At 37.2% G+C, this 19,563-nt stretch overlaps 1 protein-coding gene across 6 annotated transcripts in view; it reads right to left on the bottom strand.

Annotated features, from left to right (window-relative positions):
* The window catches only part of LOC128238740 (acetyl-CoA carboxylase-like), a 47,633-nt gene that overhangs the window by 3,360 nt on the left and 24,710 nt on the right, over positions 1-19,563 (bottom strand). For all 6 annotated transcript variants that reach the window (XR_008261761.1, XM_052954941.1, XM_052954939.1 and 3 more), the window contains 21 exons: positions 16,576-16,713; positions 15,060-15,230; positions 13,688-13,759; positions 13,297-13,388; positions 12,834-12,939; positions 12,105-12,260; positions 11,286-11,432; positions 9,744-9,875; positions 9,454-9,591; positions 8,671-8,791; positions 6,705-6,802; positions 6,371-6,481; positions 5,445-5,588; positions 5,037-5,157; positions 4,604-4,797; positions 4,277-4,412; positions 2,333-2,510; positions 1,810-1,975; positions 1,028-1,129; positions 461-631; positions 53-189 (listed from right to left, as the gene is read on the bottom strand). Coding sequence is in view for 5 of the 6 variants with exons in the window: in XM_052954941.1 (XP_052810901.1) it covers positions 53-189; positions 461-631; positions 1,028-1,129; positions 1,810-1,975; positions 2,333-2,510; positions 4,277-4,412; positions 4,604-4,797; positions 5,037-5,157; positions 5,445-5,588; positions 6,371-6,481; positions 6,705-6,802; positions 8,671-8,791; positions 9,454-9,591; positions 9,744-9,875; positions 11,286-11,432; positions 12,105-12,260; positions 12,834-12,939; positions 13,297-13,388; positions 13,688-13,759; positions 15,060-15,230; positions 16,576-16,713 (2,831 nt within the window). In the remaining variant the exon portion in view is untranslated. The remainder of the gene's footprint in view (positions 1-52; positions 190-460; positions 632-1,027; positions 1,130-1,809; positions 1,976-2,332; positions 2,511-4,276; positions 4,413-4,603; positions 4,798-5,036; positions 5,158-5,444; positions 5,589-6,370; positions 6,482-6,704; positions 6,803-8,670; positions 8,792-9,453; positions 9,592-9,743; positions 9,876-11,285; positions 11,433-12,104; positions 12,261-12,833; positions 12,940-13,296; positions 13,389-13,687; positions 13,760-15,059; positions 15,231-16,575; positions 16,714-19,563) is intronic.

The following is a 19,563-nucleotide window of genomic DNA, read 5'->3' as shown; positions in this document are numbered from 1 at the left end:
TCAACTATAAATATATATATATATTAGGAGTTGCATTGTGCAAGCCACTCACCCCCTGACTTGTAGAAGCATGTGGTCTCTGCGGAGACAGCCCATGTTGTCCTGTACGAGCGACTTTCTGCCGGGGGTGTCGGAGATCTGAATCTCTAGCCACTCCACCACTGCCTTGTCTTCCTCCCACTGGTAGGCCTGCACACAGAGTGGGGTAGAAATGAATGTTTATTACCATTTACATATACTGCTTTCCAAACACTTCTCACACAAGTCTACCAAACGTCCAATTTCAAGAATAAACCTGTTAGTTACAAAAGTTATTTATTTAAGTGACATAGAAAGAATCCTAATTATTGTATGAACAAACTTCCTAAATCTCTGTCAAAGAATATCCTGGTTATTCATTTTCATACAAGTACAACTTGAGATAAGTGAGCAAAACAAGGCGATTGAGACTATCACATACATTGACAGTTCCCTTGTCCTCGACGAACCATCTTGAGAGCATCGAGTTGAGTTCCCCATCAGTTTTGTCTGCGGTGAATGGCCTCATCTTTTTCTTAATCTGGGACTCGAGCAGGCGACGCCGCATACGCCAGTAAAAGAACTCCCGACTACGGTTCCACTCCAAGACACCCTGTATATTGGTTGTAAGTATTTATACATTCACCATTCAACACATCATGAGTACATGGCTAGTAAATTCATGATACCTTGACCTTGCATGAGGTCTTCAAGGTATTTAACCCAGAAAAGCCTTGTTCTCTAGAAGCCCCATTGAGCTGTTAAATTTGGACACTTGGTGAACCCATGTATTTTTGTAAAGCAAATGACCAAAAGTACATAAAACATGCAGTTTACCAATGTTTCTTTTTAACTTAAATTATCGCCATGTGAGTTTCAAACCTCGCATATTAGCCCAAATCAAGAAACTGCGAAAAAAGGATCTCATTTTTTTTTTTAAATTCTTCATTCAATAGTTGACTAGACACATTAATTGACATGCCAATACATGTATATAGGGGGTACATACGGAGATAACACCGACTTCCTCCATGCGTCCTGGGGTGTCATGCAGGTCTGCAAAGCACACAGCCACCTGGTGATACATAGGCAAAAGTGTCTCCTCCCGCGTCTGAAAAAAGGATTCATTCATACAATGATGCGGGTGCCAAAATTCCTCTATGAATCTTGGGTGTTGTTCAGATCAGCGAATTACAATACCTAGGACTACTATAAACTCTTGTGTCTGAAATGATAATGAAAATAAAAGACAATATATGGTTGCATATTGAGATAAAAGCTGTCACAGGCGGCTGGACTTTTTCATTGCTTTTAACCAGAGTCGAATTATAAAATCATTTGAATTACATCCAACATATCTGACATTAGGTTGGATGAGTTATTTAGGTTGGATGGTTGGGAGCCCTGGTAAAAAGTCTCAATGCAATACATTAGGCAGTTGCTGAGATATTGACTTATGCACGCTGTCATGTAAATCGTAACCAGTATTTCTGGTCAAAAAAAACATAAGGGGCCAAAATTTGCATAATATTGACTTAGTTGTGTTTATATTCAAAACCTTAACCAAGATGTGACAATAAGGTGATTCCGCTCTCCTTTTCTTTGAATAGTTGAGCTATTGACATTCACTGATTTCTTACATGTGACCTGAAATGCTGTGTATGCTTCAAAGTACATAACCATAAAATGCTTACAGTAATTGTAAATGTGCATGAACAAATTCACAGACATTAAACAATTCTAGGAAACTACATATTAATTTTTTTTTGAACATTTATTCCTATTCCCAACCTTGAGTTCCGCCTCTAGCTGTTTTTTCTCATCCAGCGTGATGTTTGTGTTGGCAAGTTTCTCTGTTAGCTGTTTAAATTTCTGGTCCACACGTCTCATTGTCTTAAGCAGGTCACGCTTACGGAACTTGATCTCCACTGTTCCTTCGGCCTCCAATACCCCTCCCCTGCAAAACCATAGTCACATACTTTACTTATCACATCATGTTTATCAGTGATTGTACAGAAACAAGTAGTAGTGACTAGAAACTTAAGTGTTAAGTTCAACAAACCAAATGATATGCAACAACCACTGAAGTTGCAAATCACAATGATCTAAGTTAATCAACATTTGAGAGTGGTGTCGTTGTGGTATATTTGACACCCCTCGCACAGCAAGTGTGTTCTGAGACTACTTTCTCATGATCTCTCAAAATGGAAACTAGAATTGGTTTCTAACAAACACTGGATCATAATTCTACAAGTTTTAATTACAATCGGGTATATCTATAACTTTCCTTAAAGCTTTTATCAAACTCTCTCACCTGCTCAGCTGGTCAGCAAACATTTCCATATTTGTGGGGTTGATGGTCGGGTCAACCACCACCCAGGCCCCACCCCTCAGCTCCCCGTGAGGCGGGATGTAGATCATGATGGGCTGGTTGTATGTCCGCAAGGCGTCAACGATATATGCACCAAACTTCAGCACCTGGTCGTACATATCTGCAGGGAGGAAAAGAGGCCTTGTCTAGTTGGGTTTACAGTCAAACCTGGTTGAACGGTCACCTGCTTTAAATGGCCACCTGCCTTAACGGGCCACTCCAAATTCCCCCCGTACGTTTTTACTATATAATATACGTGCATTAAGCGGCCAACTGTCTAACGCGGCCACGGCCACTAATTTTTGTCCCCATGAAGCCATATAAACACTAGTTAGCGGCCACTAATCCCTTGTCACTGACACTTCCGCTTATAAACTTTTCCAATACACAGCTTTAATTGCGAATAGAAGTTTACGGAAAAGAACGACGGCCTCGGGTATCTCCTTCATCCAATGAAAATGAATATTGCATCACATGATTGCCATGCGTGTTTACTCATCGAGAAATCATGTTTATAACATGTCGGCGAAAGTTTTGATCAGAATTGACACAATTAATGACACAATTAATAAGATAATTAAATAATTAAGAAGTTATTTATTAAATACCGACAAAAACACCGGTTATTATGAATTCACAGATTGCATTGTCATTCTAAGGCCTGAAACGAGTTACGATTTTTATTCACTTCAATATTATTTTTCAAAGTGCACAGATTTAAATTTCTATGAACGGATATTTACAATGCATTGTTCTTGATAAACGTTGATTATGGCTGGAAATAAGACTAATCGAAAGTGTTTGACTCTAAAAGAATGTGTCGAGTGTATAAAGTTATTAGAAAACAGCCGTAATGCAAGAAGTGTTCCCAAGGAATTTGACTGCGAAAGATCGGAAAAGGTTAACTAAAATGTGTATGTTCATGTAGTTGTGTAAATGTGTAGACGGATAGACTGATCTGTGGTGTGTTTTGTTTATGTTTTGCATCAACATTTATATAATGTACGGACTACTTTAAAAAATGAACTCAAATATGTGTATGTACATGTAGTTGTATACATGTGTAAACTGATATGTGGTGTGTTTTGTTTATGCCTTGTATCAACATTTAACTAATGTTTTTTTTTATTTAATTCGAAATAAAGTTATTTTATCTTTACAAATGTATTTGTATTCAACCTTCTTCGATAATATTGATACAGATGTTACTGATTGTGGTCTGAGGTGTTGGTTAAGATACATACTCCATCTCTGAATATAGCTAAAGTGGCGGAAATGTCAAACCTGGATTAAGTGGCCACCTGTCTTAAGCAGCCACTCTGATAATTTCCCACGGGTGGCCACTTAATACAGGTTTGACTGTACTTGAATTCTAATGCCATAAAAACATCAAAATATTATCCATTGTGTCAAACAAATCAGCTTGGTCAAGCTCACTACGTAGTACTACCTTCGTTTATATATCACTTCCCTTAATGTTAACAACAAAGCACAAATGACAGACAAGCAAACAGCCCATAAAAATATTCTATTTATGTGTGCAAGACAGAACAAGTGTGCTTTAACACCGATTAAAAAACAAACCTCAACAAATTTCAAACATACCAGTACCAGTAAAGTAAATCTCACATTCAGAACCAATAATGTCTCTCCCTAACCCTGTGGTTTAAAACACTATTTATATGGAAAAAAAAACAATGCAATGTATTAAGACATTCACGTATTGAGCATATTATTGATGCCACATAATGTTAAGAAACAAAGAAATTGAACAATCAATTCATCTCTCATGGTAGATTTGAGAAGAAAGCTTTTATCTTATTGAGAGACCAGCTGTTGCCTCATTTTTAACCTTTTTATGAAGGTGTGATGGTAAAACAGTCTTACCTTTCATTCCTCCAGAGAACCCCCTCCAGTTGGCGAAGATGATGAGAGGCAGCTCCTCTCTGTTAAAGTCCATGATGGCCTGGGCGGTCTTGAAGGCCGAGTCTGGGAACCACACCTGGCCGGCCTGCTGGATCACCTGAGGAAAAAGTTACTTTATACTTTAATGCTATGGTTCATAAACTATTCTGTCAAAAGACATGAAAATGAGGTTGTTTTACCAATCAAAACATGTGAGCTTTGTTTTTATTCAAAGTGTGAAAATAAAAGATTCAACACTTGAAAAATTAGAATTGATTTAGACAATTTTCATCTTTTTAGTTTCTTTACCTTAGCCTCAGAGTCAGAGTTTGCAGGATCCGCGGGAATGGCTAGTTCTACAGTCCTGGTTTCCACGGCAACAACGCCCATGGGCAGGCCCCCCAGCCTGGCACGCCCGACAACCACTGTCTGAGCCCAGGGCTGCAGGATCTCCTGGAAGGAGTCCTTGTCAAAGAACCCGCTCTGCCACTCCCGGCTTCGCTCTAGAATTAGGTTCAAATGGTATATTACAATATCAGAATTTTGCATACACGTAACTGATACAGATAAAGAACATCAAGATCAGGGCTTAAATGATTTTTATCATTTGAGTACACATTGTATAAATAAAATTGCAACTGATTTAATATCCCCCGTCCTTCTCAGGACAACACTGAATGTTCACACATTACTTTTATCGCTTTACTGAAAAGATACATGTATGGAACATTACAATACATACCAGGGTGTTGCCTGCCTGCCAGCATCCAGCGAGGGTCATATGGGGCCTTGGTGGGCAGGAAGTCCACATCACGCTCCACTGGGTCCAGCACTGGGAGCACAGGCAGTGGACCGCCATGGTGCTGCATGGGAATAAAACATGAGTTATACATAAACAAGACAATGGCAGGAGTTTGTCAGCCAACTTTGCTCATTTGTTGGAAGAAGCTTAACTTGACGATACTTAACTCAAAGATACAGGCCTTGCAAAACTATACAAAATGTACTACCTCTAAACCGGATTCCGAGAAAAAGCCAAACACGAACTTCAAGCAAACTGAGCTATGGCAATTATTGAACTTTTTTCTTTAAAAATCAGACAAGCTGAATTTTGATAACATTTCTGAAAATCCTGGTTCTACCAACTCACAGAGGGAACATATGCGAGTATCTGGAGGATCTTGAACACCCCCTCAAGGTCGTCCTGTGCCGTGGCATGAGACACGCCGTTGTTGTGCATGATCTGGATTCCACCCAGCTGGTTGTTGCTCGTGTACACCTCGCGACCCAACACCTAAACAGTTAGGATAGCTTGGATAAAATTTACATGAATGACTTTGATTTTTCTTTCTTTTCAGTTGTATTAGAATGGAAATTAGGGCTGTATTGTTCTTCCAAGAACTAATTTTATTTTTGGATACTTTTGTTAACATTGCTTCAAACTTTATCAACATTATGCTTTTTAACAGGTTTTGTACACAATGACCATAACAACTAATCTTAATGAGACTGTTCATTGACAGTAACTAGAGCCATCACAGGCTGTGACAAAGTGGGGTTACTATGGTAATATCAGCCATTCTGAGAAAATGTTTGCCTTTGATCAGGAATGTTTTATTTTTCATATATATTTTAATTTGTATTGGATTATAAACGAACTTGTTATATACACTAAACAAACCATACAAGAATAAAAATCTGTTACTTTTAAAAAGTTAAAGTTTTGATATTGTCAATGATTGTAAAGTTACTAATAAAAAGCATGAACAATATGTAGTTTTTTAAGGGATAATATTGTAAAATAACTGGTCATTAAAGAGCATATTGTTACTGTGAGTAAGTGTTCTGAGTTTGAAGTTGATATCACCAATGGTTGTAAAGTTATTAAGAAAAAAAACATGAAAAATGTGGACAGACAGAGTTATTAATATAGGGCACCTGCAAAATAATTTGGGGCCCTTATTATAAGTATAACATCAATGCACCATTTCAATGACTTACAGTCATTTCAGTGACTAGCAGTTTAATAAATAAATTTTAAAACATTTTTGCCTTTTGCCAATGTACAACTCTTACCTTGTTGAGTGCTCCAGCGCCAGTGAGGATGATGTGAGAGTTCTCTACTTGTACGATCCTCTGTCCCAGTCTCACCAGGTAAGCCCCGATACCTATTGCTCGACATGTCACCTGGAAGCCACAGAAGGATAATATAATTAATCACAAATTAACAAGAATACTTTCACAGAACTGTTCAGAATTAAAAAAAAGTATATACATTTGTAAACTTCAAATGAGCAATATCAGGGAATAGTATTTGTGATTTTTTTTTCATTCAATAAAATGCAAACAAAGTTTTATTATGCATTAGAATTAGAAATTGACTAATAACATCTAGTAGTAAAATTCTTACCAGGTTGATTGTAACAATGTCTGTGTAGGCTTGTGAAGATTCCCCGGCTATCATTCCTGATCCTCGCAGGTTCTCCACTCCAAGACCCTCCTCTTTCCCTGAAAACAACGATTTAGGTAAGTTTACTTGAAGTTTAGTTTATATGAATCTATATAAGCTGCTTTGTGATGACAACTATAAGCTGGTATGAGCCATTCTTAAGTTAACTTGCAAAGAAAGTCTTTATCAGAAATCTGCTTGAGTGTTCATAATTGTTTCTCAAACCCTATCATGGTCAAGAGGAGGACACCTATACAACTAGACCACCTCATACTTATTCAATACACTATTCTCCTGAGCATACAAACCTATAATGTCAGTGATCTTGTATCTGGACACGCCCTGGTCCTCTATATACATACCTATAATGTCGGTGATCTTGTATTTGGACACGCCCTGGTCCTCTATATACGTACCTAAAAGGTCGGTGATCTTGTATCTGGACTCGCCCTGGTCCTCTATATACGTACCTAAAAGGTCGGTGATCTTGTATCTGGACTCGCCCTGGTCCTCTATATACGTACCTATAATGTCGGTGATCTTGTATCTGGGCTCGCCCTGGTCCTCTATATACATACCTATAATGTCGGTGATCTTGTATCTGGACTCCCCCTGGTCATCTATATATATACCTATAATGTCAGTGATCTTGTATCTGGACTCGCCCTGGTTCTCTATATACATACCTATAATGTCAGTGATCTTGTATCTGGACTCCCCCTGGTCCTCTATATACATACCTATAATGTCAGTGATCTTGTATCTGGACTCGCCCTGGTCCTCTATATACATACCTATAATGGCGGTGATCTTGTATCTGGACTCGCCCTGGTCCTCTATATACATACCTATAATGGCGGTGATCTTGTATCTGGACTCGCCTGGTCCTCTTTATACATACCTATAATGTCAGTGATCTTGTATCTGGACTCGCCCTGGTCCTCTATATACATACCTATAATGTCAGTGATCTTGTATCTGGACTCCCCCTGGTCCTCTATATACATACCTATAATGTCGGTGATCTTGTATCTGGACTCGCCCTGGTCCTCTATATACATACCTATAATGTCGGTGATCTTGTATCTGGACTCGCCCTGGTCCTCTATATACATACCTATAATGTCGGTGATCTTGTATCTGGACTCGCCCTGGTCCTCTATATACATACCTATAATGTCGGTGATCTTGTATCTGGACTCGCCCTGGTCCTCTATATACATACCTATAATGTCGGTGATCTTGTATCTGGACTCGCCCTGGTCCTCTATATACATACCTATAATGTCAGTGATCGTGTATCTGGACTTGCCCTGGTCCTCTATATACATACCTATAATGTCGGTGATCTTGTATCTGGACTCGCCCTGGTCCTCTATATACATACCTATAATGGCGGTGATCTTGTATCTGGACTCGCCCTGGTCCTCTATATACATACCTATAATGTCGGTGATCTTGTATCTGGACTCGCCCTGGTCCTCTATATACATACCTATAATGTCGGTGATCTTGTATCTGGACTCCCCCTGGTCCTCTATATACATACCTATAATGTCGGTGATCTTGTATCTGGACTCCCCCTGGTCCTCTATATACATACCTATAATGTCGGTGATCTTGTATCTGGACTCCCCCTGGTCCTCTATATACATACCTATAATGTCGGTGATCTTGTATCTGGACTCCCCCTGGTCCTCTATATACATACCTATAATGTCGGTGATCATGTATATGGACTCGCCCTGGTCCTCTATATACATACCTATAATGTCGGTGATCTTGTATCTAGACTCGCCCTGGTCCTCTATATACATACCTATAATGTCAGTGATCTTGTATCTGGACTCGCCCTGGTCCTCTATATACATACCTATAATGTCAGTGATCTTGTATCTGGACTCCCCCTGGTCATCTATATACATACCTATAATGTCGGTGATCTTGTATCTGGACTCGCCCTGGTCCTCTATCAATGTCGCCCTCACAGAATTGTACGCTGACAGCTTCTTGAAGTCGTCTGGACGCAGGTACAGGTACTTGAAGCCCTGATCAAATAACAAAATTTCATACTTCAGATGTATTAAAAAATGTAACCAAACGGTGCCCTTGTCAATGTTCTTGAGGATGATATTTATGAATACATAAATACTAATATTAAATACTTATGAATATAAATATTCCAAAACAAAAACTTTTCATTTATTTGTTCAAAAGGTTAATCAAGATTATGTTGTTATTTTTTTTTAAATTTTACAAACTTCATAAAAACTAGCTTGTGTATTAATTGTTTGGTCCTCAAAAAAATATTCTTTAATATATTTAACATCTGTAAAATCAGAAGTTCTACTAGACTGTGAGTTGTCTGCACACTTTTTTAGTTATTTTTCTAGATATTCTCCTGACTTTTTAAAATATAGGAATATACTTTTCATTATGATAAACTTCAGCTCATCTACTGTTCAAATGATGCAATATGATCTGAGGTTAAATACTTTTCCTCTGTTTTCTTTGATTCTTAATGATTCATATAAAAGTGGTCAAATCTTAGTAAAACAGTAAAGTTCTTCTTCGTAAAATTAACAACAAAACTGGGAATCCAGTCCTTTGCATTTTCTTAATTTGATATGAGGTAAAAGTTAACATTTCAACCAAAAATAAACTCTGCCTACTGGTACATATTCAACGAGAGTTAGTAAAACTCTGTTACCTTGTCAGGGTCGCTAGGGTCATGCCAGGCTACTCGAAACAGGTGCTTGACCTCCTCTGCAAGCCCGATCCTCGCCCCACTGTTGGCCGAGAGGTAAACACGTGGCAGGCCCTTACTTCGCGCCAGCTCTGAAGCTTTCTGTTGAAAAATAATGCATGTTATTATGATAATGAACATTTCTAGTTTAAATATTAACAGTAACTGTTCTTCCATGCCATATCATTCTTTTCTTGAAATTGTGACTGTGCGCCCAATAACACTGTGAAGCTGTCCATGTAAAGTGTTCATACCTTAAACAATACGTCCTCCTGGTAGCCAAATGATCCAATCTTGAAGGTGATGTCATTTGCTATTACAATCATGTCCCGACCTTCAGGGAATTCTGGGGTTCTTAACTTCATGTTCCATGCAACCATGCCTATCTGTAGATATAAACATAGAAATCTTTATAGAAATTTAATATGTAAGTAAGGCAGCAAAATACAGTTTTGTTCAATTAGTAAACAGTAGCTGAGATGCTCTTTTTCTAACAGCTGAAAGTCAACTGCAGGACCTAATTTCACGAAAAAATCTTTATCCTAATACGTTCGAATTTCTTACATCATAAACGTTACCTTTCTTTTATAAAAACAATAACAAAAAAACAAACATACTTTACTATGGTTATCTTTATAATAATTTCCTTAAAAAGACTCAAAATGTACATATAATTGCAAGTCATGATAATGTTCACATATAAAGGTAAACTGTTCTCAATATGAGAATTCTGTGGAGCAAGAGCTCGTCTGTTGCTTTTTTCATCCAAAAAGAGGGCATAATTCTGAATTACTCCAACAACTTTTGAGTAAGGCAAAGGTTAAAAAAAATTCACATTGACTATGATGACACAGTCGGCCATGACAATAATTCCTCTTTTTTTTCTTAGAAGAATGATCAGCCAATAACAAATGAATGATTTCAGCTAAACAACACAATTCTTCTAACACTAAATTTAATATCATGCACAAAGCAATGTTTTTAATGATATTTCACAACAATTTTAAGAATATACTGTGATACAATGAAGACATAATACAATGACAATGTTACTGTGTTAACAACTGCTTTTGCCAGCTTAAAATGTAAAAGGATATGAAAATGTTTATGTGCCTTGGGAAATTTACATCAAAGAAAATCATGATCATGACTAGATGTGGACACTGTACAAAGCTTTCATTTCACAATGGTTTGATTTCACTAATATTCACCATTTCATTTCTTTATGAATTCATTATTATATGAAGCGGAGCACCACAGAGGGAACATGCACGCTCATCTGATGTTTTTTTAGTCGAAAAAGGGGCATTACTCAACAATAACAAGTGCTTGCTTTAAACATTGACGTGCAAATTGCTTCCAGCAACATGTGAACCAAGTTTGAATAAAATATCCTGGCGTCATGGATACCAAGATTCATTTCAATGTATTGAACAGCTCGTGGGTTATGGCCAATGGTCACAGATTTTACAAGCTGACACTGACAATGACACCAAAGCTTTAAAGATATCTCAACATTTTTCTTTGCAAAATAGACAAGCTTATAACCAACAGTGAACATGGAAGTGATTAGTATTGGGCTAAACCCCGCATGAAAGAACCATGTGACTTAAAAGCAATCTACCATACATTGCCCATCTATATTAATTTATCTGTAATAAAAGTGTGCAAGGTGAGATAAAAAAGTAAATTGTTAATAAAACCACGCAGTGCCAAAATGTTTATGTAACAGTTAAGTTTATTATAAAAAAACCCATAAATACAAGCAACTGAACATTTCACAAATGCAACTATACCTCATTTTCTCCTGGCAGCCTGTTCTGTATGTGAATATGTCCGTTCTTATCCAGTACCAGCTCCCGACATGTAATAAGGTCAGTGGGGATACTTTCCTCTCGTAGACCATACCTCTCTATGTGGGAATGCCACAACTTTCTCAACGCCTGCAATACACAGTAAAATATGACTGCATGAAATATGCATAAAGGGAAGGACAATAATATGCATATCTTGTTCATAACTAGCAAGTTATCTTTTTCTTTTTAATTGATTCGCTTAAAACACTTCATGATACACCAACAATTGGTAAATGAGGATTTTAAATTGCCGATGATGGCCAGTGCGTCGCTCATGCCATTTGACCAAAGCATCATGTGATTGTCCTGATCCCAACTCACCAAGCAAACAAGCAGTTGTGGCCTTATGAATTAGTGCTGGAGCGGCTGATATGTCTTCATAATATTACAGAGTCTTTTTGTTGTTAAAGAACTCCTACTTTCCAATTAACATTGCTACTTTAAGATTTCTTCAAAATGTTCAGAATAACCAAAATGGGTAATTTGATTGGATTTTACTTCAAATAAACATGGCATAATCCTTGAACCATCATTTCAGTCAATATACATGTTGTAAACATAATCCTTGGTTCTAATCACACCTAGTTACAATTTTAGAATACATTTTTTTTTAAGTTAGAGTCAAGAGTAGAGTAATAGTCAAGGCAATTTAAAATCAGTAAGTTTTTCAGAATTTTTTAAATGTTCACGCAAAAGTCCTGTATTAGATTGCAGGCTTTTGAGAAGTTTTCATAAAAGACAAATGAAAAAGTTAATAACCTGTTTAAACATCTCAGGAAAGTCATACACGTAGGTAGTGCCATTGGCCTGGGCCTGAGATCTCTTCGATTGGAGGTGATCCTTGGTGACATATGGAGTGGCCACCAGCAGGCCATCCAACGGGCCCTTCCGAGAACCGTAGGACTGCAGCATTATCTGTGGAAACAGGAGTGCATTTTGTTATATAAAAGATCAACGTATGTTAAAAGATAAAATGTTTTGGATTTTATTTAAGGTCACCTATGCCTATTGGCTGCAATATGGCTGGGCCCCAATTTCTCAAATCTTTTTAAGTGTTTATAACAGGATTAAGCTTATATCACTATTTTTTTTGTTTCCCTATAATTTGTGCAATGTTTTCATTTGTAAGAGATTTTAGACTTTAAATAGATATTATGTTTTTGATAATCACAACATTTTTTTTTTCATTTATCAAAATCCAATTTAAGTATGTGTGTAGGCTAAGTGAAATAAGCTGCTTAAACCTGTTAAGCTTAAGATGTTTCGAGATATTGGGGCCTGTCCCAGCTATGTGTCTCTATATGACTTAGTGTATTCAAGTGCCCACACAAGTTAAAATAACTCAACATAAGATGGCGATATATGTTACCACATGGAAAACCTCTATACTAGAAACAGATAAATGTAATGAACATATTAAAACTGTTGTAACATGTATGGTACAGAACACACTTGTCTACTTCACAACCCAAACAAGAATTCACTCACAAGTCCTGAGTGCTCTTCTGCAACTTCCCTGTACAGACTGATGTTCAGATAGTAGCCACTCTCGTTGGTCAGGTAGAACCTGATAGGGAATGTCTGACCTCCAACCCTGCAATGCAATATACAATACCTTTAGAAAACAGAACTTGCACAACTTTAATAGATGTTCCAACATTTAACAATTTTTTTATGTTCAACATATGAAAATAAAGTCAAACTACAAATTGATATGTTGATAACTACTATCATTGGTAAGTTGCGCAACAGACAAAGTCTTCTGAAATAAAAGTATTAAACATGTTAACAACAAAGAACTGGAACTCAGCTTTATTCTCTCTGAATGGTTGCGACTGACTTATTTGCCTGATGGAGAATTTAAGTTCAGCCCTGAGAATGCACGGCCAACCACATCACCATGTTGTTCAAAGGTATAGTTATTAATTAACAAATATTGAAGAAATCTTACCTGATCGAGAACTTAAGTTCAGCACTAAGAACGCGGAGCTTAAGCAGCCGCGGGCCGTACCGCATCACCATGTTGTATACGGTTTCCTCCAGCTGAAATATCACATGGGATACTTAATCATCAAGTTAATGTCAATTTGGAGAGAAATTGTATGAACTAAATCTGACAGTTCGGTTTTACTATTGTTTGGTTAATACATTGAACATTCATAAATACTATCTAATTTGTGTATGTTCATATTTTGACTTTAATACATATATATTTATATATATATTTAAGATCACAGAAAGGAACATTCTAGTACATTTAATTCATTATTCTGTATAAAACGATATATGAGTATATACATATTTTTTTAAACAAAGATAAAAAAAAATTTGAAGTCACTTACCCGACCAGGATCTGTGAGTGTCAGTGTTGGCACGAAGTTCAGGAAGATGTGATTACAATCAGTTTTGAAAGACTGAAACAATTAAATAACACGTCTAATGCATGTATACTGTGTAACATCACTATTATAGAGTTGTTAACACACCCTTCCCTGTTTGAAACTAAGCCTTGTCAAAAGAAGGGATAGTTACATTCTTCAGAAGGTACGGAGGGCACATTTCCCCAAGAACTTATAATGTAAAATACTGTGAAATCATTTATATTCGTTGGCATGAAATTTCGTGGTTTGCCAAAAAAATACAATTTCGTGGGTACTTGAATTTGTGGTTTTTCATTTTTGAAAAAAAAAATCGAAACTGTGATCGTCCTAGATCGTCTGCATTATCTCCACGCGCCCGTGATTTCCGTCTTCTACGTCACTTGGTTTATGACACTCGCTAAAGTGGTACGACATTCCAATTTAATAGTTCATATACCCATGTCAATTATCGATTTAATTGGAAATTAAGGTCATAAAAGATGTTGTATCCTGATCATAAATACAGATAGGCGAATCCGTTGAATACCAATTAAAAGATTTGCAAACTGTGAAAACACTGAGAAGGTCCTATATTTAAGAAAACAATCCAAAAAATAGCTGATGTTTACAAATTCAATCCCTTTTGAATATCATCTGATTTCAAATCATATCATTTCAATATCTATTCACAAGTTTTTGTTTAATAAGTATATTGAACGTGTTGTTTTGTACATTGTTATGTTGGGTGCTCAGTAACCTCCAATGTAATCGATTAATTACTTCATTAAAGAAAAAAATCGAGAACTGACACTTATCAATCACATCTTGTAAACCTGGAGATTTTCATGAACAGCACACGTTCAGGCACGTGCTTCTGTCATTTCGTTCATAAAAACACATTTAAATGATTTGGTCTATTATTTGTTAAAGGCAGATATTATATATTAGCAAAACAATGATAGTAAGATTTACAGTAAGATGGCTATTTACGCTGTATACTGCGGCCTCTGTAACGATTATATACTCGAGTTTGTACAAAACATGGCAATTGAAAGAGTGAATAAAGGGTCTATATTTTGTGGGATCTTGAATTCGTGGATCACCCAACCCACGAAAACCAAGAACATTAATGATTTCACAGTAGAATGCTCTTAAATTTCGAAAGATTATATGCAGCCCAAGGGAGTCATTTTCATTGAATTTTACAACAATTAACTGATCTAATTGCCTGGTATAAATAACATATGGTAAATAAAGTCAATGTTGTATGACCATAAGATTAACTGAAGTTGTATATTAAATACCCCCCTAGCTCTACTGCAATTACCCGGAGCAACACAAGAATAAAACCCACCATTGAATGGCTGAAGGCCACTTCCAGGGAGTCCATAGCTTCCATCAGTGTTTTCTCCCCTTCATTGTGCAGATACTCGTACGACGCTTCCTTCGATATCAGGTCCGAGTGGCGGATGATGCATCGCACGAACAGCCGGTAGTCGGTCACATCCATACCCTTAGCCACTTGCTGGAATTCAATGTATTCTATTTAGATGTATATTGCATGTTAAGATCACAACATGATAGCATTGAATCAAAAGATTAATTACCTATGTATGAAATCAAAATTAAGGTTTGAGGCAATGTTCTAAAAAGGGCAGGAACAGCAGAAAAGGGCTAGAATGCTAAAGATGAAAAGGGCAAACTGGTTCAAGCTGTGAAAAACTTAAATATAATGAATTATACATCAATTCAATTTGCATTATGCATTATAAATATAAGGCTTCAATATTGTTTACACATCTTTAAACACATACAGTGGAACCTCACTAAACCGGATCTCCACAAAACCGGAATCCTCGGGATACCGGACTTTTTTCAGAGTCCCGATTTTCCCCTTCTATTTTCAATGTAAAATAATCCCCACAATACCGGAACCTCGGAATTCCGGATACCGGACAAAAAAATCGAGAAAATTTGTTAGTTGTCAATGTATTTTAACCTGGCAAAACCGACCATATATTTGTTCAAACATGTCAAAATGATTTTGTGTATTAGGAATTCGCGAATTGCGTGTCACTTTGTTTTGACAGCCGGTGCGTCGTTAAATATTGCACCTTTGATGTTGTGATAACTCGATAATCGATAATGATAATTGCGCTGTGGATTGACTGCCGCGCGATAAACGTTAACCAAACTTGTGAAAAGAAAATTGATTGAAACATTAATTTGTTTGTTGCAGAAAATAAAGAACTAGAAACGGTTATTAAGTGATCATTTTGGAGCGTTTTTTTATCTAAAGACATCTATGAGTGAATCAAATTAGAGCGGTGCGTTGATTAAACTATCAAACATACTTAACAAGCATTAAATTACGCGAGTTGTTTTATTTTTTTAGACTCGGAAAAAAGATGATAATAAAAACGCAGAATTATGTTTATCACTTTTGCATGTGCTTTAATCATGTCTCAACCTCTGTATAAACTGTATCTGTAATGTACATTGATATATAAATGAATATACATGTATACTCTATGCATTATTTCAAGTTACTTGAACCATCGTTGATGTAAAATAAATGTTATCTTTATGTGTTTTTATTTTATTCCAATTTCCAACTTCCCTTTAAAGGTTAACTCAGTTAATATTTTGAGTAAACTTACTCCGTACATCAAATCCTCACTAAACCGGAATCCTCACTAAACCGGAAATTTTGCCCAGTCCGGACCTTGTCCGGTTTAGTGAGTTTTCACTGTATTTTATTCAAGAGCATCTGAGTTAAACTCAATTGTTAGTGATTATTTAGTACCAAGTTGTCAAACAAATAGTTCATACATATACATTGCATCATGTGTTATTCATGACCTGCTTACCTTAGCCTTGCCCAGGTACACGTGCATGCGGTAGTTTGCGGTGGGGATGGCTTCCAGCTCGTAGTTCCGCAAGCGGTTAATCTCCAGCTGGAATGCCAGGCCGGGCTCCAGGTGACGGTAGATCCTATCTTCGTTAAACTACAAGGGACAGGGAAAACAGGTCTCACTTCAGTTGTGTAACTACATTGCAAATTGGTTTTAGTTGGTCGCAGTTCTTTTTTGATTTGATCAGTCTGGTGATAAGTTTTGAGTGTTTATGGCTACTGGTAATTAGAGAATTTCTACCAAAGTTATTCTTAGACTAGTGCATTTTTTATTCTGGCTTCATCAAAACTTATTTGTTTTGTGTTTGATTAAGACTTTAATAATTCCAAAAAATTCATCTACTGAAGGAATACCATTTAAGTTATATTATTACATTTCATATTAAACCTGAAATAGTAGAAAAGTGTAAGTGATTTTCTTTTTTAACAAGAGATGTTTGTCAAACATTATGCCCCCCCTAAGCGCCATGTTGTCAAGATTATATGGACAATTGAATGAAATATGCATTGACCGAAATGACAGCTGATATGTCACTGACATTGGATGCCGTTGAGGCAGTTATAAGATTATGACCATTTGAAGTGTGAGGATAGAGTGTGTTATGACCATGACCTTTGACTCTATAACCTCAAAATCCATAGGAGTCATCAGCTGGTCACCAAATATCTAAATGTCAAGTTTGAGGGACATGGATGCAGGCATTGACAAGTTATCACACAAACAAGCTTTTTTCGTTCAAGGTCAATGTGACCTTGACCTTTGACCCGATGACCCCTAAAATCATAAGGGGTCATCTACAGGTCAGATGCAACTCCAAGTTAAGTTTGAGGGCCATGGGTGCAGGCATTGTCGAGTTATCACTCGAAACATTTTCGCATTCAAGGTCACTGTGACCCGATAAATCCTAAAATCAATAAGGGTCATCTACTGGTCAGGCCCAACTTCCATGTCAAGTTTGATGATCATAGGTTCAGGCATGGTTGAGATATCACTGGGAGAAGATTTGTTAACTTTTTTGCGTTAAAGGTTACTGTGACCTTGACCTTTGGCCCAATGACCCCAAAAGTCAAAAGGGGTCTTCTACTGTTCCGGTCCAACCTCAAAGTCAAGTTTGAGGGCCATGGGTGCAGGCATTGTTGAGTTATCACTCAGACAACCTTTTATCATTCAAGGTCACTGTGACCTTGACCTTTGGCCCAATGACCCCTAAAATCAATAGGGGCCATCTACTGGTCAAGCCAAACCTCCAAGTCAAGTTTGAGAGTCATGGGTGCAGGCATTGTCCAGTTATCACTCAGACAACCTTTTACCATTCAAGGTCACTGTGACCTTGACCTTTGGCCCGATGACCCCCCCAAAAAACAATAAGGGTCATCTACTGGTCAGGCCCAACCTTCAAGTCAAGTATGAGGGCCATGGGTGCAGGCATTGTCGAGTTATCACTCGGACAACCTTTTACCATTCAAGGTCACTGTGACCTTGACCTTTGGCCCGATGACCCCCAAAAACAATATGGGTTATCTACTGGTGAGGCCCAACTTCCATATCAAGTTTGATGACCATAGGTCTAGGCATTCTTGGACAAGCTTTAAAATTATTTTACCATTAAAGGTCACTGTGAGATTGACCTTTGACCCGATGAGCCCTAAAATCAATAGGGGTCATCTTCTTGTCAGGCCCAACCTTCATGTCATGTTTGATGACCATACGCAGGGCTCTCACTAGGCTGGAAATTTTGGGAGAAGTGACTTCTCCCTTCAGTCAATTTAGGGAGAAGTGGGGAGATTTTAGGGAGAAGTGATACTTTTTATAACACCTGATACAAAAACTATGCCATACCACACACCTCAGTTTATATTCACATTCAAATTGATTGCTATACCTATATAAAATGTTCATAAAATAATGTATCATTTTTGGCTCAGCAAAAGTGTATTTGTCAATGTCACATAGTTTATCTCCAAATAGCATATAAAATGAACCAAAAAAATACATCTAAGGATTTGAAATAATCATAATGACCTCATAAATGAACTGTAAATAAAGTAGGGGGACGAATCTTGTTTTGGTACGTTCGGGATAGGGTACGAATGTCACATTCAGCTGTGCTGTTATTTACTTGTTTCTGGCTAAATAATTTTAAGTATGCTGACATTTAAGACCAAATGACATTTAAATCAGTGTCCTTGATGAAAAATTTACCAATACATAATGGGAAGTTGAAAAATTAACTCGGAAAATTGTTCTGACAAAATGGCGATCTCGCCGATTTTTTTTGACATCGTAACTGTGACAGGAGAAAATTACTGTAAGTAAACTCTACATAAAGCAAAAAAATAATACTTTTTTGTGTTTACAAATCATTTTTCATCATGAACATTTCACTAAAACCAATCAAATATTTGGTGATACGTCATGTTATTGATTTTCTTAGCGCTTACTTGCCGATGGCCCGAGATGGCTATGACCGTCTGCTTCAAAAGCAACAATGTTTAAATGTCTTGCATTGTTTGTTCAATAAATTAATGCTTGACACGATATTTCATAATTATGTCTCCAATTCTATCTCATTCTAACGAACTTATATCATTTGATCAGGGTATTCTGAATGTACATTCTGATTGGTTAACTTTCAATAGCTCCGCCTACTGGCGACGTTTTGGTAATTGGATGACACGGCCCAATTATCGGATTAGGAGATTACCAATTTGTATGAATGGCTTATTGTGATGTTTTGACTAATGGGACATTGGCCAAATACTCGCTGATTGACAGATTTACAATGTGCTAAAATTTTCGGCGAAGTCAATGTCGCTTTGATGATACAAATGGGCGAAGTTTGGGAATTTTAGGCGACCACTTCGCCCAAGTCGCCCCCTCGCGAGAGCCCTGCATACGTCCAGAAATTGTTGAGTTATCACTCAGACAAGCTTTGGTGTACCG

Source organism: Mya arenaria, chromosome 6 (genome assembly GCF_026914265.1).
Source record: "Mya arenaria isolate MELC-2E11 chromosome 6, ASM2691426v1".
NCBI lineage: Eukaryota > Metazoa > Mollusca > Bivalvia > Myida > Myidae > Mya > Mya arenaria.
This window is presented reverse-complemented; position numbering and strand designations above follow the sequence as displayed.